Genomic DNA, 23,332 nt, shown 5'->3' with positions numbered 1-23,332 from the left:
ACAATAATACCTAATCACATATCCCTTTTAAACAGTTTTCTCCCTCATCTGTTTCAGTGCAGTATACATTATTGAACTCATCTTTCTCAGTCTCCCCTCAACCCGGATGTCAGTCCTGTTTTACAACAGTGGCACCATGCAGTATTTGTCCTTTTGTGACTGAGATACCTCACTCAGCATTTTGTATAATATTTCATGAGTTCCTTGTTTTTCAATGTTGCATAGTATTCCATTGTGTGAATCTACCACAGTTTCTCTATCCATTCGTTTGTTGATGGGCACTTAGGTTGTTTCCAACTCCTTGGTATCATGAACAAAGCCACGATAAACATGGGTGTGCACAGCTTCAATGTTTTAAAAAGCTTGTGACAACTTCTTGGACCAAAGACTTATAGAAAGACACTAATGTCAGAGGGTCCAGCGGGGGTGGGCCTGTGGCTGGAGGGAGGCTCCACCACTGTGACAGTGGGAGGTTCTTTGGGAGTTGGACAGCTGGACAGGTCCACTGTCGGATACAGGCACCACTGGGGCTCTCCTGACCCTGTCAGAGTTGCCCCTCCTGTCTGATGTGGCTTTATTCAACCTAGAATGACTGGTCTCCCTCTTCTCCTGTGTTTGTTCCTTGCAGTGTGGAAGACATCAGGCAATCTTAAAGCTGGTGTGTAGCTTCATTGAGCAGGCCTCCGTGGCCGTGTACCCCCACACTCACGTGGCCATAGAGCTGGGCTCTCTCTTCATCCTACGGGAGCAAATAAAGGAAGCAACGCGGTGGTACACTGAGGCCATGAAGCTGGACGAGAACAGCGTAGCTGCCTTGACAGGTGTCTGCAGGGGTAGGAGGTGGGCTGGGGGCGCCGCGGGAGGTACGTGATGGTGGACTCGCAGGGCAGCCTCTGTGGATCCCAAAGAGGACGCTGAGACGTGTCCCTTGAGAGCTGTGTGAGCCCGGGGGATACATCAGCAATGGGATGCCTTCCTGTGAATCCATCGCTGTAGAAGGGAAGCGTGTGAGAATTTTGGGAAGTGTGGTCAAATCCCCGCTTGTAGAGATCCAGACCACATCACTGTTGTCCGCTGACCCCCGGAGGTCAGACAGCTTATCTCTGAAGCCCAGTGAGCCCACCTCCACTCCAGCCCCTAACGGCTATGGTTGGAAACAGCCGGACTCAGCATCGCCCTCCTTCCCTTGTTCTCACCTCTGGGCTCAGAGCTGAAAAACTGAACAGATCTCCCTGGGGGTTTTACTTCCTTGTCTAAATACTTTTTAAGGGAAAAAAAATCCTTTCTATAAATGTCAAGTGAATATACAAGAACCCTATTTGTTTTTTACACTTTAAAAAAAAAGACTCGGTGGTTTCTGACTTCTGGGCAAGTAGTGTTTTGTTTGGGGTTAGACGGTGCTGTGCTTGGGGTGAGAAAGTGGCCCCATGCTCGAGGCAGGCTGGGTTTCTACGCTGCTCCACGGAGCTGTGGACAGGTCACGTCTCATCTCTAAACCCCAGGCTTCTCATCCATAAAGCACAGATATCAGAATCGTTCATTCTGGCTTGAATCATTAATTCAGATCTGTGCCTCTCCCTCCATCCCCATGTCCCATGAAAATAAGAAGTCTTCTTAAAGGGTAAGCTGCCCAGTAGAGCGCAGGGAAATGTCCCCACAGTGGACCAGAACCTGTGGAGACATTCATCAAACATATGGAAACGCCAAGTAGGTTAAAAAAAAATCAGATAAAACCAAAACAAGTAGAGATGGATCAGCACAAGAAACAAATAATCCAGTTTTTCTCCAAAGAGCCCTGGGGGGAGGGAGGAACAGCCCTCCAAGTTACCCAAGTTCAGGGTCAGCAGAGGATGGGGCATGCCATGGGCTGTATTGTAGTTTCCCATGGCTACTGAAACAAAGGACCACTAACTGAGCGGCTTTAGAGAAGAGAAATTTATTGCCTCAGTCTGAAGCCAGAGTGTCCGCTGTGCTAATCCCTTCTGAGGGAGAAGCTGTGACAGGCGTCTCCTGGCATCCGAGGAGGACCGGTCATCTGGCCATCCCGGAGGCTCCTTGGCTCATGGATGCAGCACTCTAGCCTCTGCCTCGGTCTCCGCGAGGCCGTCCCCTTTCCGTCTGTCCCTGTCTCCTCCTCTTTTATAGGGACGCCACTGGGACTGGATTAGACCCAGCCGCTTCTAGCCTGACCTCGTGTTAATTTAAACGATAACATCTTCAGCCACTAATTCCAAACAAGGCCTTATTCACAAGCACTGGAGGTTAGGATTTCAGCTTAACTTTCTGGGGGGCACAGCTCACCCACTAACAGGCTATATTGGTAAGCCAGTAGGAGAATGACTGGAACTGTGCCAAGACCACAGAATCAAGGGGACTTCTGGGTCTGGGGGACAGTTGGGAACAAAGCCGAAACCACAGAACTTGCTACCACCCTTAGAAACGTCAAGGCCAAAAGGCTGAACTGCTCAGCACACGGGCAAAACCCCCTCAAATAGTTCTCCACCAGGGTAAGGCCTCCCCAACTTCCTCATCCAAGGGGGGGCCCCAGCTGGTCAGCCAGAAGGGAAGTCCACTGCTCAGAGCCTCGGTCCCACACACCCCAGCCCTGGCCAAGTCACCGTCTAATCCAGCTTTAAGAAAATCAAAGAGTGACCGTAACAATTTCTGGGGAACTCCACTTCAGCTGCGAATGTTCCTCAGTCTAGCCCTGTGTTGATAAATCTGCTGGTCACAGAAGAGGGACAGATGGGCCACGGACCAGTGGTCCTAAAAGGAGCAAAGTTAAGACAGAGTGTAGACCATACTTTTTCCCTCCTAAAAATTCCTTCTGTGTCTGCTGAGCCCATGTCATAAGTTAAGAACATGCTTGAAGCATGAAAAAAGGGAGGCTTGTTGAAAATGAAAAACATGATTGCAAAGTAAAAAAAAAAAAAGCCATGTTGTTGTTGTTGTTATGTGTCATCGAGTGTGACTCATAGGGACCCTGTGAACAAAAGACCTGAACCCTGCTCTATCCTGCACCAACTTCACACACAAGAGCCCGTTGTGGCCATTACCACGTCAGTCCACCTGGTCGAGGGGTTTCCTCTCCTTTGCCCGCCCTTCCCAACATCATGTCCTCTCCAAGGAAGGCCCAAAGTGTGTGAGGCATGACTCATCCTTCTTACCTCCAAAGAGCACTCCGGCTGCACCCTCTCCAAGACATATCTGTTCATTCTCTTGGCTGTCCATGGGATGTCCAGTGCTCTTCTCCAACTCCAAATCAATATAAAATAGTTGTTGTTGTTGTTGTTGTTGTTGTTGTTGTTAAGTGCCGTCGAGTCACAGACGACTCATAGCGACCCTATGAAAGAGAGTCCTCAACGCATAAAATAATTAGAAAACAAATAAACAATCTGGTCCCCACTGGATCCTTTTCATTTCCTTCACCTGCTCCCCCCACCAACCAATTTCTGCAGCTCTGCAACTGCATCCCTGCCCATCCTCACCCTTCTGCCCCCAACCCTCGCCTCCTTGTACCCCCCAATATGTTTTTCAAAAAAAAATTTAAAAATAAGAAAAAAAGAAAACAAACAAAAACTCCATGGAGCATAGTTCTGTGTGTGTACGTGTGTGTGCGCGTGCATGTGTGTACGTATGCATGCGTGTGTCTTTAAATCTGCTGAGATGAGACGGTTTTGACTTGATGGCACAGAACACCAGCCTTTATGGGAATGGATTGCCAGGTCTTTTCTCCCTGCTGGTGGGTTTGAGCCGCTGACCTTTTGGTTAGGAGCCCAGTGTTTCTCTGTTGCCCCACCTGGGCTCCTTGGGGCTTCTGTTACAGACATAAATGCTTAGAGGCTTGAAAGGTTTAAGACTCGGTCCGTTCAGGCCGTCTAGGGAGATGCCCTTTGGGGATGTGTGAACTCTGCTCGGTAAGCGTGAGTCCCTTTCTGAAGACGCTGGGAAGACTCAGAGACCCTGCCCTGGGGCCCTGCCTCCCGGCTCCCGTCCAGTCTCCTCAGCCTGGTGCCGGGCTGTGCCTGGAGTTGGCTGCTCGTGCATGTTCTCTTGGTCCTGTTCCCAGGGGTCATCTGGTGCCAGCTCTTAGAAGGCCACCTGGAGGAGGCGGAGAGCCTGCTGGAATTCCTGAAGGAAGTGCAGCAATCCCTGGGGAAGTCCGAGGTCTGGGCCCCATCCTCCTCCTCCTCCCAGTTTCTAATGTACCACCACCACTGACTGGGTGGGGCAGGACCTCAGACGCCCCCTCCCCACTTCGTACCGCCCAGGCTGGCATTGGCCCCAGGCTTGGACGTCCCCCCATAGGTGCTGCTTTTCCTCGAGGCCCTCCTGACCACCAAGAAGCGCCGGCCGGAGCAGGAGTCCATAGCGCTGCTGAAGGAGGCAGCGGAGCTGCATTTCTCCAACATGCAGGGCCTGGCCCTGAGCCCTGAGTACTTTGAACGCCTCAACCCCCTGTTCCTGGTGTGCATCGCCAAGGAATACCTCTTGTTCTGCCCCAAGCAGGTGAGGGCAGGCTCACCTTCAGGGCGAGGGGGTAGGGGGTGGGGGGCTGAAGTTCAGGCTCCAGTGCACGTCCCCCTGAAAGGAAGAGGTGGAGCACGCACCTGGCCGGCCAGCAGGTTGGTTTGAGCCTCAGTACTGCTGAACCCAGTACTGCTCACACCTGGGCATCCAGCACATGACCTCCTGGGAGGTGATGAGGCCGTGTGACTGTGGCACAGCGAGCTGGACCTGAATCCTTGTGTTTCTAAGAGCTCCCAGCTTCTGCTGCTGCTGCTCTAGACCCCCACACCTGGGGGAGCAGTGCTCTAACCCAGGCCCCTGCCTTTATCCCACAGCAGAACTTGGCTTCCCTTTTCCTAGAAGCCTCCTAAGAAGTATGCTAGCCTTTACTTGTCAGTCTGGCTTTCCCAGCCAGTCAGGATTCCTTGTGGGCAAGGAGCGTATCTTACACATCTTAATACCACCCCCTGTGCCTTCTAATGAGTCATCTGGCAAACACTGTGCACCCTACCACGTGCCGGGCACCATCCTAGGTGCTGGGGACATGCACACAGAGTAAACAAATCGAAGCCCCGATTTTCTGGAGCTGTGTCCCAACGCCAGAAGATACAGGATGGACAGCGAAGGGATGTGGAATAAAGACAATCTATGCACCGCAAGGGATCCCTGAGTGCTCTGGGGGGTCTCTCCCACACAGCCCCGGCTGCCAGGCCAGGTCGTGTCGCCACTGCTCAAACAAGTTGCCGTGATCTTGAACCCTGTGGTCAAAGTAGCTCCAGCTCTGATCGAACCCCTTTACCTGGCAGCTCAGGTCAAGTATCTCTCAGGTGAGCTGATGGGGTCTTGAGGCCAGGTGGGACCCTGGATCCCCCCTCATGTGGTGGGGCTTCTGCTTCTGGTCTATTCCCTGCCTGGGGTGCGTGTGTACACATGCATGCCTGTACACACACACACACACACACACACACACACACACACACATACCCTTCTCTAAGTTTGTCCTCTCTGTCCAGCCCCATCCCCCTAGATGCCTTCCTGGCAGCCCCACCAACTGGGCTTTCTCCCAGCCAGGCCTCTTGCTGGTTACTTGATCTGTGCCCTTGAACTTGCGTTGTGTCCCTGAATGTCTCTTATGTGTCAGTCTCTGCTCTGAGTACTAGAATACAGTCATCCTCACAAGGACCAAAAATCCCCACTGTCATGGAGCCTGGCTTCTAGTAAGAGGCCATGAAGCCCCTGGATTGTGCAAATGGCGAACCAACTCAACCACAAGTCAAAAGGTTGGAGGTTCAAGTCCATCCTCAGGTACCCTCAAAGAAAGGCCTCGTGGTTTGCTTCTAGAAAAATCAGCCACTGAGAACTCATGGCTGACAGTTCTCTGACACACATGGGCTCACCGTGGTTCGGACTCAACTCTCCAGCCACTGGTGGTGGGAGAAATGAAAAGAAAGAAGGCACCAGAGCACGATGATCATGACGACACCGTGGAGGGAAATGTGAATGGGGGGGGGCGGGTGGGTGGCAGCGTTTTTTTAGTTTTCTGGAAAGGCTGCATGACAGAGGCAGGACGTTCTCCCCTTACGCGCCAGTCTCCTGTGGGCCATCCTGGGAGAACAGCCCCAGAAAAGGGGGTGTTTGAAGAAGCCTTTTGGTCGTTGGGCACCCTTGGCCCCTGGCGTAGCCTTGCCAAGCCCCTGGCCTCGGCTTGTCCTGGGCTTTGGAGCATCTGCAACACCAGAGCGGTGACCTTTTAGCTTGTTCCACCTCAGGGCCCAGATCACAGAGAGAGAGGGTGGGGGGACAGCCCTGCACAGTTGCTTCGTTATGTTCCAGAATTTCTCCTGACGCAAAACTCCACCCCGAGTATTCTCCACTACTCTCCCCCTGGGTGCTTGCTCTCCGCAGGGAGCCTTGGTCCCCCTGTCTTCATCTGGGTCCCAGGTTTACCCGTGGCCTCCTTCAAGGCCTGTTGAGTACGAGGCAGGAGGATTCCCCAGGGATACGGGCAGTTGCCAGCAAATTTGGGGCCAAATCGAGATCTCTAGCTGCCTGGGTTGCCATGGTGACCCCTTCACCTCTCTGCAGCACACAGGGAATGAGCGAGGTGTTTGGGACCCTGGGCTCCCTACCGACCATGCCATTGTCCTCAAGCTGGCATGGACTATACGAGAGGAGGTGCCCTTGGGCTGCCCTGGCCACCGCTTGGGCACCAGCCTGGAGCAGGGAGACCCTCGACCTGACAGTGCTCAGAGGTACACAGTCAGACTAGGTCATCTGGGTGTTAAATGCTGGCTTGTCTCTTCCAAGCTTTGTGGCCAGGAGCCTCGGGTCTTAATATGAAAACAAAACCAAAACACCCAGGCCCTTTGCCCATCAAGTCAGTTCAGACTTGGGGTGACCCCGCATGTTGGACAGTAGACGCTGACTCCACGGGGCTTCCAGGGCCAACTTTTTTGTGGAACCAATTCCCTGGGCTTTTCTTGTGCCGTTCCACTGGGTGAGTCTGAACCACCAACCTTTGGGCTACTACTAGCCCAGCACAAACCATCCGTGGGGCCCAGAGATCTTACATTAAAAACAAGCCGCTACAGGAGAAAACAAGCTTACCAGCAGACATTGGGAAGTGCTGTGCACATGTCAGGCCCAAAGCAGGGGCTTCGCAAATCGTGGGCATTGTACAAACTCAGAGCGGAAACCACCAGGCCCTTTACTGTCAAGCTGATCCAGATTCAGTGACGCCACAGAACCCAATAGAATTGCCTCCTGATAGAACTTCCAAGGCTGTGAACGGACAGGGACAGACAGACAGCCACATCTTTCTCCCTCAGAGCAGCTGTTATTGTTGCCGCCGAGTGGAACAGAGCCCTAGCTGAGCCCCCACTGGGTTTTCAGAGGCAGTAAGTCATACGGGAAGAGATTGCCCAACCTTCTCCCACAGAGCAGCCGATGGATTCCAACAGCAGAGAACTGCTGGAAAAGAGGTCAAAGTGCTGACCTGTCAGTCAGCAGCCTGTTACGTTAGCCTCTGCGAAACCAGGGCTCATGTGGCCGTTATCGATGCTGTTACGAGGTTTTGTTTGGCTGTTTGGGTTGGGAATTAATACTTAGTTAGACCTTCGATGAGATGGATCGATTCTGTGCATGGACTGATGGGAATGAGTCCCATCAGTGTGTTTGAGATGGCGAGGTTGGCACAGGATAGAATGGCGTTTAGGGTTCTTGTACATAGGGTCATTATGAGTTGCAGGCAACTCGATGGCACGTAACAACATTTCCCTGAAGCTTCCAGATGGAGCACTGAGGCGACTTTGTATGTACAGAGAAAGAACGAATGTTTGAGTTATCCTAAATTTTGTCCGGGTCAGGACAGAATTTTTGACATTAGGGAGGGATGTCTTAAGGCAGCAGGACAGACCTGAGTCGAACGCCTAGCTGCGTGTTTCGGGGGAACAGGTCCCATGCAGGTCTTTCTGCCTTTTTCCCATTGGGTCTCCACGGACCCCTGGACACAGAGCCTTTGTCCTTTATTTCTAGGGGAGCTGGAAAATGCCCAGATCATGCTACAGCGCTGCATGGAGCTGGACCCCACCTCTGTGGACACCCACCTGCTCATGGCCCAGGTCTACTTGGCTCAAGGCAACTTTGCCATGTGCTCCCAGTGCCTAGAGCTGGCCGTCAGCCACAACTTCCAGGTAGGGCCCTCTGTGCCTGTCCGCCTCCTCGGCATCTAGAAGTGAGGAGGGCCCACCTGCGTCCCTCAGGCCGGCCAGAGGCAGGGCCAGGCTCGTGGGCTCCTGGGCCCTCTCGCTCTGGGCACTGAGAGCCGCAGCAATCTCGGTGGTCACCCACACCGACACCCCCTCCCCCGACTCTACTTTGTGCCTCCAGGTCCGAGACCACCCCCTCTACCACTTCATCAAGGCCAGGGCCCTCAACAAGTCCGGGGACTACACAGAGGCCATAAAGACGCTGAAAGTGATCATGAAGTTGCCGCCTCGGAGAGCAGAGGAAGAAGGCAGGAAGCTCCGAGGGCCCTCCCTGCAGCCCAGCGAGCGGGTGTCCATCCTGCTGGAGCTGGTGGAGGCCCTGCGGCTGAACGGGGAGCTGGTAAGGGCAGCACGCTCCCCTCCTCTGGGACGGGGGTGGGGGATCGGCTTCCCCCTCTCCAAGGTCAGTGTCTCGGGTGGGAACCAGCACTGAGCTGCTGCAGAATGCTTGCTTGTGCCGCTCAGAGGTCTTTCCACTTGTGAACGTGTCTCCCCTTTGTCTGAAAGGCTCATGTAACTCCCACATCCCTCAGGGTCAAGTCCAGATCCTCAGGGCCTCTGCATGCCCATGCTTACCTCCCTGAGCCCCTGAGGATCTCAGGGAGGGGAGCACACAGGCCCAGCAATGCCACCACCACTGGTTGGGCCCCTTGGTCGTGCGAGCTCTAGGGGCTGCCAGTCCCAACACAGTCTTTACAGGTACGCTTTCTTAGAGTTGTGCAGTATACAACCTGCCCAGCCGTATGTAGGAGGCAACCCTGGGAGCCTTGCACGGCCGTGACCAGAAGGCCTAGAGAGCACCTTTTTTTAAAAAACAGTATTAATTTTTTTTAAGATTCAGAAATGAATTTTTTTAATTAATTTTAATGAAAGTTTACAGAGATTTAGGGTTTCCAGTCATTCATTGTTGCACTTTTCTCCCAGTCCACCCTCTCCCCCCTAATTCACTCTTCTCCTTGAAAAGAAAGAACTCTTTCATTGTTAAGCAATCCCTCCCCTCCAAGTCCACTCCACTGTGCAGCCTTCACTCTGAACTTCTGTAATGACAAGAATACCCATTCATATATATTTGTTTGCATCCAAAATTCATACACATTGTGTTTCATTCATGTACATCGTGTTGCACACATTCCTTCATTCACATTGTGTTTCATATGCTCATTTCCCATACACTGTGAGTATTTTGGATTTTTTTTTCTTATTTTTTTTAAATTTTGTGCGTGTATGTGTGTACCATCGAATCAGATCTGACTGGTCCAGGAGGAGATTGCCCCTCCTTCTCTAGCAGAGCTTCTGGTGGATTTGAACTGCACACCTTTGGGACTGCAGCACAGCTTCTTACCATAGACCACCAGAGCTCCCTGAATGCACTGTGTTTTATAACATTAATTACCATTGATCTATGCCCACTATCATCGTTTCCTTTCATGAGGAGCACAGACAGGGCAAGGTCTGGGAGGGGCTTGCTGGCCTCACCAGCTCACTGGGAAGGGATTTGACAGTGCAGCTCCAGGTCAAGGTCTCCACTAGGTTTATCCTTATCTTTTACCCTCTCCCTGTGATCCTGTGATTTCCCTGCCTCATCCCCTTTCTGCCCTCCTGCCACCTCCCTTTATCCCTTTGGTACTTTTATCCACGTCTTACTAGCTGTCCTTCTGTTTTTAACAGTAATGGTCTTATGCAGTATTTGTCCTCCTGAGACTGAGTTACTTCACTCAGCATAATTTGCTCTATTTGGAAGCAGGAGTGGCATCCACGTCCTAAATAACATGCCTCTGGAAACTCTATGAACTTTGAAAAATGTTGATAGTTGGTAGAGGGGCTTCAAGCCTTTTGTTCATAGGGTTGCTATGAGTTGTGCTCGACTTGAAGATGACAATAACAATGCTCTCTAGCCTCTCCCATGTTATACAGTATTTTTTTTAATCATTGCTCCTGAGTGCTGCATAGTATTCCATTATGTGAATGGACCACAATTTCTCAATCCATCTATTTGTTGCTGGACATTTGGGCTGTATCTCTGTTCATGTCTCAATTCTGTTTTCCTAGGGGTCTATGCCTAGCAGTGGAATAGCTGAGTCAGCTGGCATTTCTATGTTCAGCTTTTTGAGGAAACACCAAACTCCCTTCCCAGAGTGATTGTACCATTTCATACAATCCTCAAGAGTGTATAAGAGTTCCAGTCCCTGGGGAGCTCTGGTGGCCTAGTGGCAGGAAGCTGCACTGCAATCCCAGAGGTGCATGGTTCGAATCCACCAGATGCTCTACCGGGAAAGGAGGGACAAGCGCCTCCTGTACCAGTCAGATCTGATTTGATGGTACACAGACACACAAAATAATAATAAAATAAAAAAAAATTTAAAAAAGAGAGTTCCAATCCCTCTATGTCCTTGCCAACATTTATTCCCTGCTGTCCTGTTAAAGTTTGCCACTGCCAGAGTGAGATGGCATCTCACTGTGGTTCTGATTTGTACTGCCTCTTACTGTCAGTGATTTTGCACATTTCTCCATGTGTCTGTCGGCCGCCCCAGGAGCCCCAGCTGCTGCAGAGGAGTCATGAGGCACACAGGCAGGGCAAGGTCTGGGCAGGGCTCCCTGGCCCCACCAGCTCACTGGGAAGGGATCTGACGTCTCAGCTCCAGGGCCAAGTTCAGTGATCCATCTCCACTCTTCTCCCAGAATGATGCCTAAGTAGAGAGGGAACCAAACCAGGAGGCCTTTTTGCCTTAAGTTAGAAATTGCCTTCTGGGAAAAGGTGGGGATAGACAAGGTTGTTTATTATGCTTGCCTCCCTCAAGTCTTCCAAAAGCAATGAAAGAATTGAAAGTGAAGGAAGAATCGCCATCTGTAATGAAACTCAGGAACAGGCACATCCAAGAATTCATCATTGATTTACTCAGCCACTTATTCAGTTACTATTTATGGAAACCTTACGATATTCCCAGTACTGTGATGGGAACTGGAGATAAAGGAGATCCAGGCAAAGAGCGGAGAGAGAGGGAAATGGGAATTTTGAGAACTGGGGGTGCAGCTAAACCAGAGGGGAAAGAAGGGGCCAGTCATACCCCACTGAAGGGCAGGGCTGCTGAACAAGGACCCCCTGCTGAAAGTGGCTTTTCTGATTTCCCTTTCCTGGCCTCCTAAACAGGAGGAGAGATGGGAAAGGGGAAATGAAGAGGTAAAAAACCTGAAAGTCCACTTTGGCAGCTTGCTTTAAAACAAAACTGAAACTCAGTACTGAGTCTCTCTTGACTTAAGAACTGCACAGGACAAAGTCTACCTGCCCCAGAGGTCTCCAAGGAAATCTTAAAAGGACCTGTCACATCTCTCTCCCATGAAGGGGCTGGTGGCTTTGAATCTCTGACCTTGAGGTTAATGGTCAAGCATTTTACACACTCTACCACCAGGGTTCTGGGAGCTGAACAGTGAATAAGGATGACAGGAAAAGAATTGATGCCTTTGAACTGTGGCTTTGGAGAAGAGCACTGAACGTCCCGTGAACAGCCAAGAGAACAAACATGTCTTGGAGAGGGTGCAGCCGGAGGGCTCTTTGGAGGCAAGAATGATGAGGCTTCACCTCACATACTTTTGGACATGTTGCTCAGAGGGGCTATTCCTTGGAGAAGGACATGATGCTGGGAAGGGTGGAGGGTCGGCAAAGGAGAGGAAGACCCTCAACCAGGTTGAGCCGTTGTCAGAAGAACACTGTCTAGGCAAAGTCAGAAATCATTTCAAACTGAGAAAGAAAAGTTCACAGAAAGCATTTCATGGAAGATGTCTATTAGGAGAATTAAAATAAGGCTCTTTCTACTAAATTAGTCAAGAATTTTGAGAAAGAGAAGAAAAAGAAGAAACAAGGCCAAGTACCAGTACATAGAAATGAGGGGAGCTCTGGTGGCAAGAAGCTACGCTACAATCCTAAAGGCACATGGTTCAAATCCACCAGATTCTCCACCGGAGAAGGAAGGGCATTCTCCTCCTGTGCTAGTCGGATCTGATTTAACAGTACACAAGAAAAAAAAAAGATGAAGAAATGACAAAAACCACAGGCAACAGAAAAAGTAAAATTCTAAGTCCAACATAAAAGTCCAAGCATAGGTATCTCTGATAGTAAAATTGTAAATGAAGTTAATGTACCTATTAAATGATACATTCACAGATTATAGCAAATAAACAACAAAGCTCCTGCAGTCCACCTTCCAGAAGCCAAAAGGATCAGGATAAACTTGGAAAGATGGTCCAGACAAGCCAGAGAAATGGAAAGCAGAGTCTGAGGCATCAGTGTCTGAGAAGATTGGATTCAAGGCAAAAAGCACCAAACTTATTAAAGAATTAAAACCATTACCAGTTAGCTCTTCTGCCCTCCTCACTTTTGGCTGCTCGCTGAACCAACACGCACCCCGCAGCCGTCAACGCTCACCACCATGCCTCGCAAAATTGAGCAAATCAAAGGCTTACTGCTCATGGCCAGGGGAAAGAAAGCCAAATCTGTCAAGATCAAGTAAAATAAGGATAATGTGAAGTTTAAGATTCAGTACAGCAGGAACCTTTCTACCCTGGTCCTCACAGGTAAAGAGAAGGCGGAGAAGCTGAAGCCGTCCCTGTCCTCAGGTTTGGCACTGAAGACGCTGAAATGAATCAACCTGTTGATTTGAAATATAATAAAAATTTAAAAAACAAACAAAAAAACCATTTCTAGTTATTGTTTACATAATTAAGGGTACAAATGTAGTGACACTATGATACAAATAAGATGTTTGTGCATCAAATATCATCACATTAAAATATCTTTGGTCAAAGCGAGATGGTACAAGGAGAAACCTAAAGCCTCCCACAGGAAAAACTGTAACAGGAAAAGGGTTGAGATGCCGATGAACAAGTGTGTTGTCATAACTGGGGACTCCTTTCATTACCCCCCAGAGTCTCTTAGTAGTGTAGATGTTTAATATGCTCAGCTGGGAACCAAAAGTTTGAAGATTCAAATCCACCACTGACTTCTGAAAAACTAGCTATTGAAAAACCCATGGATGACGAGAGGCTCATCTCTAAACTTTATAGGAGACTTCAATACCTCAGCAAGAAAAAGACAAACAGTATGACTGAGTGGGCAGAGGACGTGAAGAGACACTGCGTCAAAGAAGGTAATTCAGATGGTCAACAAACACATGAAGAAATACTCCAGACCTGTAGCTGTTAAAGGGATGCAAATCAAAATAACAGTGAGATAGCATCTCAGCCCAGCAATGATAGCAAAGTTCAAGAAGTCAACAAATAACAGTGCTGGCAAGGATATGGAGAGATTATAGGTCTCACACATAGCTGACTAGGATGTGGAATGGTTCAACCTCTCTGGAAAGCAGCTTGATGCTTCCTTAATAGGGTAAAAATGCAAATACCATTTGATCCAGCAGTCTCACTATTAGATATGTAGCCTAAAAACATAAGACCAGCAACAGGAGCAGATCCATGTACACCTATGTCCATTGCTTCTTTATGGACAATAGCAAAGAGAAAACACAACCCAGTCTTCACCAACAAATGAAAGAAATGATGATACACTGACGTAAAAGAACACTATGCAACATTAAAGAGCAGTAGAGAGTGTGAGAAACACCACATAACATAGATACATTTAGAGGAAAGTATGCTGAATGATACAAGTCAGTCTCAACAAATATTATATAAGGCTTGTATTATATGCATTGCAGAGTGCACTGAGGGAGGGAAGGAAGGAGGGGGAAATGTACAACAATAATGAAGAGATTAAAAAATCTTAAAATCCAGTAATGTAAGAAGCTAAAGAAAGGTTTACATGAGAATCATTTTTGGATGGTTACCAAGGATGAGAAGAGAGGGAGAGAGGAGTACAAATTAATAAAGAAATAATATCAATCTCTCTCTCTCTCTCTCTCTCATTGCTGTCTAGTCAGAACTAGGGAGTTCTGGTGGCCTAGTGGTTAGAAGCTGCACTGGAATCTCGAAGGTACATGGTTCGAATCCACCAGCTGCTCCATGCGATTAACTGCCTCTGAAAACACACTGGATGGTCAGCTATGGGTTGGTTCCGACTCTGCAATACACAACAACAAGTTGGAACTGACTTGGTCAGCTATGGGTTGGTTCCGACTCTGCAATACACAACAACAAGTTGGAACTGACTTGATACTGACCTGCCGTTGGGTTTCCAATGCTGTAAATTACATGGGAGGCATTTGCCCCTCTTTCCCCCAAAAAGCTGCTGGTAGATTTGAACCCCCAGAGAAGTGTGACCTTTAGGTCAACAGCACAACTCCCTACTCACCACCAGGCCACTAGAACTCCTTAAATAAATAGATACTTTCTCAGGTGGGTGTAGGGAAAAACAATATATAATAATGTGATGTGCAGACATTGTGAAACAAAATATTGTTTTGAAATAAAATGTGTACTAATAATAATATGAAAAGTCAGTGTGATTTGTAGATTTTTTCACTCAGGTCACAGAAAAAGAGAAAGAACTTACTAAAGCTCCCCACTTAGGGTATGTTTTCTAAAAGTAAGACCCTACGGGGTGGAGGTCTAGCGGACACGCATCGTGTTCCCCCAAGTCAGAACTGCTCTGATGAGTGAACAGCTGGTGTTGAACCCTGAGCTAGCAAGCGCCTACTCGCGGCCCACTATGGCCAGCTGCCAAGGACTTTCCGGGGCTCGCTCCCCTCCCTGCCGCTTACCAAGGCCAGCTCTATCCCCATACCTCGTCCTCTCGCAGAACAGGAGTGGAGAGGGGGATCGCTTTGTTTCCTAGAGGTGGCCTGGAGACCTGTGACAGGGGACCGTGAACTGAAAATTGGTTGGTGTCCCTCCTTTTAGCACGAAGCCACCAAGGTCATGCAGGATGCCATCAATGAGTTCAGTGGCACGCCAGAAGAGGTCCGCATCACCATCGCCAATGTGGACCTGACCCTGAGCAAGGGGAACGTGGACTTGGCTCTGAGCATGTTGAGGAGCATCGGCCCCAAGCAGCCGTGCTACACGGAGGCCAAGGAGAGGATGGCCAGCATCTACCTGCAGATCCGCAAGGACGTCCGCCTGTACATCGGGTGCTACCGGTAAGGCCTCCGGGCAGCCTGGGCCAGCCTCCTCTCTTGGGATTTCAGGGAGTCTCCTAAATCTGTCCCCCAACTGTGTGAGATGCAAGACCTTCTCAGGGGATGGATAGCTCAGCTGCCCCAGCCCTCCACTCGGGGCACAGAGGTGGACCAGTTGAGTCCTGGTTGTCCCTGATGGGAGAGCAGGCCTGGCTCCCAGAGCACATGCTAAAGGAACCATGAGAATGTACATCTGTCCTGGCCCCTGGTTCTACCTCTCTTCGAGGAACTGGCCAGAGACTTAGCTATAACCAGCCTGGCGGGAGGAAGGCTGAGGATGGGGAGTGGCTATCGGTGGCCTGGAGCTGCATAGGAATTGACCTTGGGACCCTGAGGCTGCCTGTTTTGGTGACAAAACTCCATCTAGGCGATTTCCTTTGGGGGTGAGGGGATAGAGAGGCGATCACGAGATCAATGGGAACCAAAAAATAATAGGGTGGCATGGTCAAATTGGAGTTCTGAAAAAACACACACACACCAGCGTGGCTGCCTTAGAGGGAGAGAGCTCTGAAGTGGAGCAGTAAGAGGATAGGAAAGAGGCTCCAGTGGGGACTCCAGGCAGAGCCTGGGTAAGGAGAGCCTGAAGTGGGACAGCCAGTGCCCCAGTGCCATGCTACATACATAGCGGGCCTTCAGTCAGGACTGAGTGGAGGATGGGTGGATGGGTAGATGATGGGTGATGGACAGACAGATGTGTAGATGGATGGAGGATGGATGAATGGATGGATGGATGGATAGATGGATGTTGGATGGTTGGATGATGGATGATGGATGGATGGATGGATGGATGGATGGATGGATGGATAGATAGATGGATGAATGGATTGATGAGTGGATGGGTAAGTGGATGGATGGATGGATAGATGGATGATGGATGAATGGATTGATGAGTGGATGGGTAAGTAGATGGATGGATGATGGATGGATGAATGGATTGATGAGTGGATGGGTAAGTAGATGGATGGATGGATGGATGGATGGATGGATGGATGGATGGATGAAAGACAACTAGGGTCAGTGACAGAGAAAAGATGGGAAAGAAGAGAAGGAGACAGATTTAGAGAAGGTAAGGGAAGCGCAGGATCATGGATGAGTCGTTGGTTACCTTTGCAGCGATCTCTGTGAAAACCTGCCCAGCCCCCACACCAGCCTGCTACTGGGTGACGCTCTCATGAACATTCAGGAGGTGAGTGAGCCTTGCCAAGTGCCCCCCCCCCGCCTCAATCTCCCTTATCCATGGAGAAAGGAGTGACTTCCCGACACTTTCCACACCAGCCAGAGAAAGCCCTGGAGGTCTACGACGAGGCATACAGAAAGAATCCACACGATGCAGCCCTGGTCAGCAGGATCGGGCAAGCTTATGTGAAGACCCACCAGTACAACAAGGTCAGGCTGGGCTGGCAGAGACGGGGCAGAAGTGGGGGGATCTGGGTGGCAGGAGAGTGCTGCCAGCTCCACTTCAGCTCCCTTTCTGAGCTCTGTGCCCTCGGGAGCGCCCAGCAGCTCCCACCCCTGCTCCAGATGAGGCCTCAGTGAACCAGCTGGGTGGCCTCTCATCTTAGATGTCTGCCTTCTGGAGGGGCACACAGGTGCTGAGGCTGACATGGTGTCAGGTGCCCAACTGTAACGAGAAAGGTTCACTGGGCACCAGACCTGATGGCCATCCTTCCTGTTTGCACCAAGGCAATTAATTATTACGAGGCCGCCCAGAAGATCAGTGGGCAGGACTTTCTGTGCTGCGACCTGGCTGAGCTGCTGCTGAAGTTAAAGAAGTTCACGAAGGCAGAGAAGGTCCTGAAGCAGGCACTGGAGCACGACTTCGGTGAGGCTGCGCTCTCTCCCTCCCAGGGCTGGTAGCAGGCTGCCTGACTGTTCCTTGATCCCTGTGCAAAGGGACACAGGAGACAGGCCACTATCTGGGGGCCCAAGCCTAGCCCAGACCCCATTCCCAGCCTCCCAGGGGACAAAGGATACACACTTGAGTTTCTGTTTTGCAGCCAAAGACCTCCCATCCATGATGAATCATGTCAAGTGCCTGCTTCTGCTGGCAGAAGTTTACAAGAGTCATAAAAAAGAAGATGTGATGGAGACTTTGAACAAGGTAAATTGGCAGCTCGGCTCCTGTGCTCCAGCCTCTGGTTCCTGATGGGAACAGAAAAAGGAAAAGGAAGGAGGTATGAAAGGCGCCAGGCTTGGTCCTCAGAAGCTTCACCTCTGATCTTGACTCTCTTGCCTTTGTGTCCCGACTCTTACTCATTTTGAGAGGGCAGAGCTGGGCCTGACTGAGGCGGGAGAGGGAGGTCAGATGGGACCTTTGACCCAAAAGATGGTATTACGACAGCAACACATTGATGTCAAGTCAGAACTGGCTCAGAGCTGACTCTCCGTTGGGTTTCTGAGGCTGTAAATAGCACTGAAGAGACTGTCTGTGTTTCTCCTGCAAAGCTGCTGTTGGATTCGAATCTCCAGAGAGGTGAAGTCCTTGGGTTAACAGTGCGGTGTCCTGGTGACTTGTAAAACGAGTATAGGCAGCTTGAGGATGGCCAAGTCTGACTTCTCCTAACTCCACTAAGGGGAACTGTCCCCATCCACAGCATCCGTAATACAAAACTAATTCCTCTAAGGCTAGACAGCCCTGGGCGGTAAGAAATCGCTCTACCAGAGCAAAGGTACGCAGCTCAAATCCACCAGCTGCTCAGAGGGGAAAGAAATGAACAGTCTCTTCCCATGTGATTTACCACCTCTGAAAACCTGCTGGAGGCTCAGCTATGGGTCAGTTGCAGCTCAAGGGTACACAACAACAGTGTACGGTCAGATAGGGTCTCCCGTGCCTCTGCACTTTCTGCTACTAATTGCAGCACCAAAGCTCACTGCTCTACTGGGTCCAAAATCCATTGCGATGACTATACAGACTTCACAGTTATAAGGTTCATTAGAGAAGTTAACAGGCTATATAATTCAGGTTAGCAGCAGTACATAATCCCTCAGTCCAGACAGCTTCTCAAGCGTGGTCACAAATACTTTGGCCTTCAACCTTACAGCTTAGGGCAGTGTTACAAAGTCCTTACTCCTGCCAGTTATGGTGTCCTTCCTCAGTCCTCCAGCAAGCTCGGGTGACGGCCTCTGGCTCAGGCTCCAAGAGGCAGCAGTCCCAGGTCAGCTGTGTCTCATGTCACTCTCTGAGGCTGCTTCTGCTCTTGTGTCACTCTTAGTCCAGCAGAAGAAGGAACTTCTGGCCCCAAAAGACACACCACTTACTACTTCCTCTTTCTTTTTGGTTGTGATTTATAATTTCTGCTGCTGAAACCACTTCATTTAAACCTAGTGAGATGGAGAGACTTGTATGCCCTATTGGTAGCATCCCACTCATCAGTGTAGCAAAGTCAGGGTCAATGGCTAGGAACGCTTTTTGAACAATAAAAACCCTTGACACCACAGACTATACCAGCAAGTCACTCAAAGGCTGATAGCAGTGACACTAACAGCCATCAGAGTAAGTGGACTGCCGTACACCAGACCCCGTCCTAGGGACTTTGGCTTTCCTGTTTAATTCTCACGATGATATTCTAAGGTACGTACTCTGGAACTCTCATTTATAGCAGAAAACTGTTCAGCTCAGAGAGTTTATGAAACACGCACAAAGTCAGTAGAACTAGGATTTGAACCAGGTCAGCTGTGCCCCAGCTATGCCTTCTCCACACTAGATGGATACCTCTGACCGGAGAGGCCCTGGACCTCTGGCACAACCCTCCTCACTTTTACCTTCCAAAAATGTGGCCTGGGCCTTGTTCTGGGCATGTTCAAGGTTATCAAGGGAAGGCCCCTTGATAGATAATTCAAGTTAGCAGTAGAATTATAATCCCTCAGTCCAGACAGCTTCTCAAGCGTGGTCAGAAGCACTTTGGCCTTCAACCTCAAAGCTTAGGTCAGTGTTACAAAGTCCCTTAGTCCTGGCAATGATGGTGTCCTCCCTCAGTCCTCCAGCAAGCTCAGAGGACCTCTGACTGCTTAAAATGACCTGTCCCCTCGTCTTTTGTCATGATTGTGCAGAATTCCCATTCAGCTTTTGTATCCACTCCTTGTAACTATCCCTTCTTGTCATTTCCTCTGGACCACTAATACACTTGGTCATTTGGGGTCAAAGATAGTTGTGAGGCAGCCTCAGATTCCCAGCAGGGCAACATATTCCAAACAAATGCATCCACCTGGCGAGCTCTGGTGGCCTAGTGGCAGGAAACTGCACTGCAATCCCAGAGGTGTGTGGTTCAAATCCACCAGATGCTCTGCTGAAGAAGGAGGAACAGTCGCCTCCTGTACCAGTCAGATCCAATTTGATGGTACGCACATAAAAAAAATTTTTTTTAAAAATGCATCCACCAAACACACCTTCACTGAGCACCTACTACATGCCTGTTCTGGTAGGCAGGGCAGCCGAAGCAAACACAGCACTGCGCCTCCAGGTGTGATGCCACCTGGCAAACAGGTACAGCACAATAGAGCGTTTTGTTTGATGCCTTTACATCTCTGGCTGCCCCCACGACCATGCCGGCATGCCTGCCTGTGCACTGAGCAGTGGCCTTGCCAGTTCAGAGTGACCCAGATCTGCCCAGGGCACCGGAGGTGGCTTTTCCGACACTGCTGGCTCTCTGAAGGCAGAGTGGACACTTCCTGTGGGTCAGCCTGCAGTCTGGTAGGTCAGCCTCCGGCTCCTGATCCTCAGCTTATTGGTGTCTCAAGGCTCTCGACCTTCAGTCTCGGGTTCTGAAGAGGACTCCCCTGGAGCAACCAGAAATTATTCCCGCCCAGAAGCAACTGGCCGCCTCCATCTGCACCCAGTTAGGCGAGTACAGCCTCGCGGAGAAGAACTACACCAAGGCCGGGCTGGCCTATCAGGATGCCCTCTCCTACACTCCCACCGACACTAAGGTGGGTGAGCCCTCTCTCTGGCGATACCTTGCTGAGCTTCCTAACTGCGGTCGGGCCCTGCTGTCTTCTCCCTGCCTCTCTGACGAGGTGCAGGAAGAAGGCCGATGGGAGACCAGCCCCCTCAGTGGTGAACCTCTTCCACCTGACCCCTGTGGTGTCAGGCTGGGGAGTCCCACGTTGTAGGGTCATATTTGTCTGACTTTCTCTGAGTCCTTAAAAGAGCGGGGGAGGTGGCAAGGGACTGCTCTGGCATTAAATCCCGGCTCAGCTGGCGGGAGGGGCAGGGCGGAGAGGAGAGGGCGGTGTGCCTCCACGTGTGAGGATAATGCTGGCATTCAGGCTGAGAGAGCAGGTGAAGTGCTTGGTGAACAACCTGTTTGTTTACTTCGTCATTCATTCTCCCGGCTGACTTCTGCCATCTGCCAAGTCCTGCACTGGGCTTCAGAGACACAACAGGGTGAGACCTTGGCCCTGCCTAGGCTCTGCCCTCAGACTAGGGGGAATCGGGCTGTTCTGAACACCACGCCCTATGCACCACACACGGACACAGAATACAGGGCACAGGCTGAGCAGGGCTCTGGGGAAGGGGTCCTGCCCCCAGTGTGCGCCACAGAGACCCCCGTCTGGAGCTGAAGCTGGACAGTGAGTGTGAGCTAGTTGGCCTTGGCTCTTGGAGGTCACTTAATAGAGACTCTGGTCTAGCTGGGCTATTGAAGGAAACGGGAGGGTTAGGAATTCAGGAATTTATTTTTTATTAATTTTAATGAACATTTACAGAGATTTTGGATTTCCATTCATTCATTATTGTACTTTTCTCCCTGTCCACCCAGCCCCCACCCCCAGTTTGCTCTTCTCTTTGGAAAGTAAAAGAAAAATTCTTTCATTGGTATACAATCCCCCCCAAGAATTTTTTTTTCAAACTTCAAAAATGTTTTATTTTAATTTTCCCCCCCATTGTTTCATGCTTTCTTTCTCCCCTCTCCCCAGCCCTCCCCGCAATGCACCCCTTATTCCAGATTATTGCCATACATCAAATGACTAATCATATATTCCTTTCGGACAGTGCTTCCCCTCATCTGTTCTACTGCAGTGTTCATTAACTATCCACTTTTTTTACCCATTCTCTCCCCACCTGCCCCCATGTCTGTCCTATTTTATAACAGCAGGATTATGCAGTATTTGCCCTTGGGAGGCTGAGATATTTCACCCAGCATAATGTCCTGTGGGATCCCCCATCTTGTGCAGTGTTTTACAAGTTTATTGTTTTTTCAATGCTGTGTAATATTCCACTGTGTGGATGTACCATAGTTTTCCTATCCATTCATTTGCTGATGGGCACTTAGGCTGTTTCCATCTCTTTGCTATTGTGAATAACACAGCAATAAACATGGGTATGCATACATCTGTTTGGGTTGTGGCTCTCATTTTTTAGGGTATATTATATTCCCAGTAGTGGAATTGCTGGATCAAAAGGTATGTCTATTTCCAACTTTTTTCCAGAAAAATTTATTTTATTATTTTGTGTGTGTGTACCGTCAAATCGGATCTGACTGGTACAGGAGGAGACTGCCTCTCCTTCTCCAGCAGAGCACCTGGTGGATTTGAACCACATACCTCTGGGATTGCAGTGCTATTTTCAACTTTTTGAGAAAGTGTCAGATGGCCTTCCATAGTGGCTGTACCAGCAGGCACTAGTTTTGATGGCAGTTGTTGTTGCTGTTGTTGTTGTTGGATATTGCCATCGAGTTGGAACAAACTCATAGCTGAACGTCCAATGGACAGTAAGTTGTGTGGGAGGAGATTGTCCATCTCTCTCCCTCTGAGCAGCTGTTGGATTCGAACTACCTACCTTTGGGTTGGCAATGCCACTCCTTACCCATTAGGGCCACCAGAGAAGGTAGAGTCAATAGAAATGGGGCGTGAAGGGGGAAGAGGCGTCCAGCAGGATCCCGAGGCTTCCCGCGATGCTCGTGGTCAGCATGCTGTGTCTGCCTCGTCCCAGGTGATGCTGGACCTGGCGCGGGTTTACCTGCTGCAGGGGCATCTGGATCTGTGTGAACAGCACTGCACTGGCCTCCTGCAGACGGAGCAGAACCAGGAGGCTGCCTCTGTGGTAGGAGACCCCCCCCCAGCCCCAGCCCCATCTCCCCTCCCCAGGGTCCCTTTAATCCTGAGACCTGGCTCACCTGCTAATCAGAGGACACAGGGCTGAACCACCACCTTTCAGCTGGGAGGGGTGGACAGGCCGGCAGGGGGCAGCAACAACCTCTGAGCCTTCTGAGGGGAGGGGGTGAAGGTGACTCACCCAGAGGGGAAACCACACCCACCCTCTGTGAAAGCCAGGATGGGACAAGTTCCAGGCTTCAGGAAGTGTGTGAAGAAAACCCAGTTCTGCTCTGTCCTTCTATCCGCTCTCCTCGGGCTGGCCCCAGGAATGGAGGCTGGGCCCCTGCAGAGCGGAGTGGGGAGCCCCATCTCTGCCTCCATTGCCAGAAGTCATCAGTGCTCAGACATGGGGGGCAGGAGGCTGCTGGACGGAGGCCCCACTGGCCCTGCTCCCCACTCCCATCTTCAACTCCTTACCCCCAAGCCCCCACTTTCTGAGGAGGCATCCCTGCTTTTTCCTCTGGCTGCACCTCCAGGCCTCTGCCAGGCAAACCCTATCCCCCACACCCCCCACACCCCCGCAGGTCTCTCCTTCCTCCTTCCTCCCCCTGCGCTACATCTGCCCACCCCCAGAAATTCTGGAGCTCTGTATGTTTTCTGATAGATGATGGCTGACCTGATGTTCAGAAAGCAGAATTACGAAGCCGCCATCAATCTCTACCGCCAGGTCCTGGAGAAAGCACCAGGTAAGTGGGCCCGTTCGGAGCCTGCTTGCACCAGCCCTCCCTAAGCACCAGCTGCTTCTCCAGAAGCCTGGGCCCCGGGCCTCCATCCATGGGGCTAAGGGAGCCCCTTCCTCTCTGTGGTTTCCATGGAGGCAGGAAGCTAAGAAAGCCA

General features: G+C 50.4%; 1 protein-coding gene across 2 annotated transcripts in view; it reads left to right on the top strand.

The window, feature by feature from the left end:
- Window positions 1-23,332, top strand: part of TTC21A (tetratricopeptide repeat domain 21A) — a 56,884-nt gene that overhangs the window by 28,949 nt on the left and 4,603 nt on the right. For both annotated transcript variants that reach the window (XM_006890579.1, XM_006890578.1), the window contains 14 exons: window positions 629-821; window positions 4,070-4,167; window positions 4,309-4,509; window positions 5,207-5,336; window positions 8,044-8,201; window positions 8,398-8,616; window positions 15,126-15,364; window positions 16,517-16,589; window positions 16,679-16,789; window positions 17,087-17,225; window positions 17,401-17,504; window positions 20,141-20,329; window positions 22,332-22,442; window positions 23,100-23,181. In XM_006890579.1, coding sequence (XP_006890641.1) covers window positions 629-821; window positions 4,070-4,167; window positions 4,309-4,509; window positions 5,207-5,336; window positions 8,044-8,201; window positions 8,398-8,616; window positions 15,126-15,364; window positions 16,517-16,589; window positions 16,679-16,789; window positions 17,087-17,225; window positions 17,401-17,504; window positions 20,141-20,329; window positions 22,332-22,442; window positions 23,100-23,181 — 2,047 coding nt within the window. The remainder of the gene's footprint in view (window positions 1-628; window positions 822-4,069; window positions 4,168-4,308; window positions 4,510-5,206; window positions 5,337-8,043; window positions 8,202-8,397; window positions 8,617-15,125; window positions 15,365-16,516; window positions 16,590-16,678; window positions 16,790-17,086; window positions 17,226-17,400; window positions 17,505-20,140; window positions 20,330-22,331; window positions 22,443-23,099; window positions 23,182-23,332) is intronic.

Source organism: Elephantulus edwardii, unplaced genomic scaffold (genome assembly GCF_000299155.1).
Source record: "Elephantulus edwardii isolate Elephantulus edwardi_28Jun2011 unplaced genomic scaffold, EleEdw1.0 scaffold00091, whole genome shotgun sequence".
In the NCBI taxonomy this organism is placed as follows: domain Eukaryota; kingdom Metazoa; phylum Chordata; class Mammalia; order Macroscelidea; family Macroscelididae; genus Elephantulus; species Elephantulus edwardii.
Note: the sequence above shows the minus strand (reverse complement) of the source record. Positions and strands in the feature narration are given on the sequence as shown.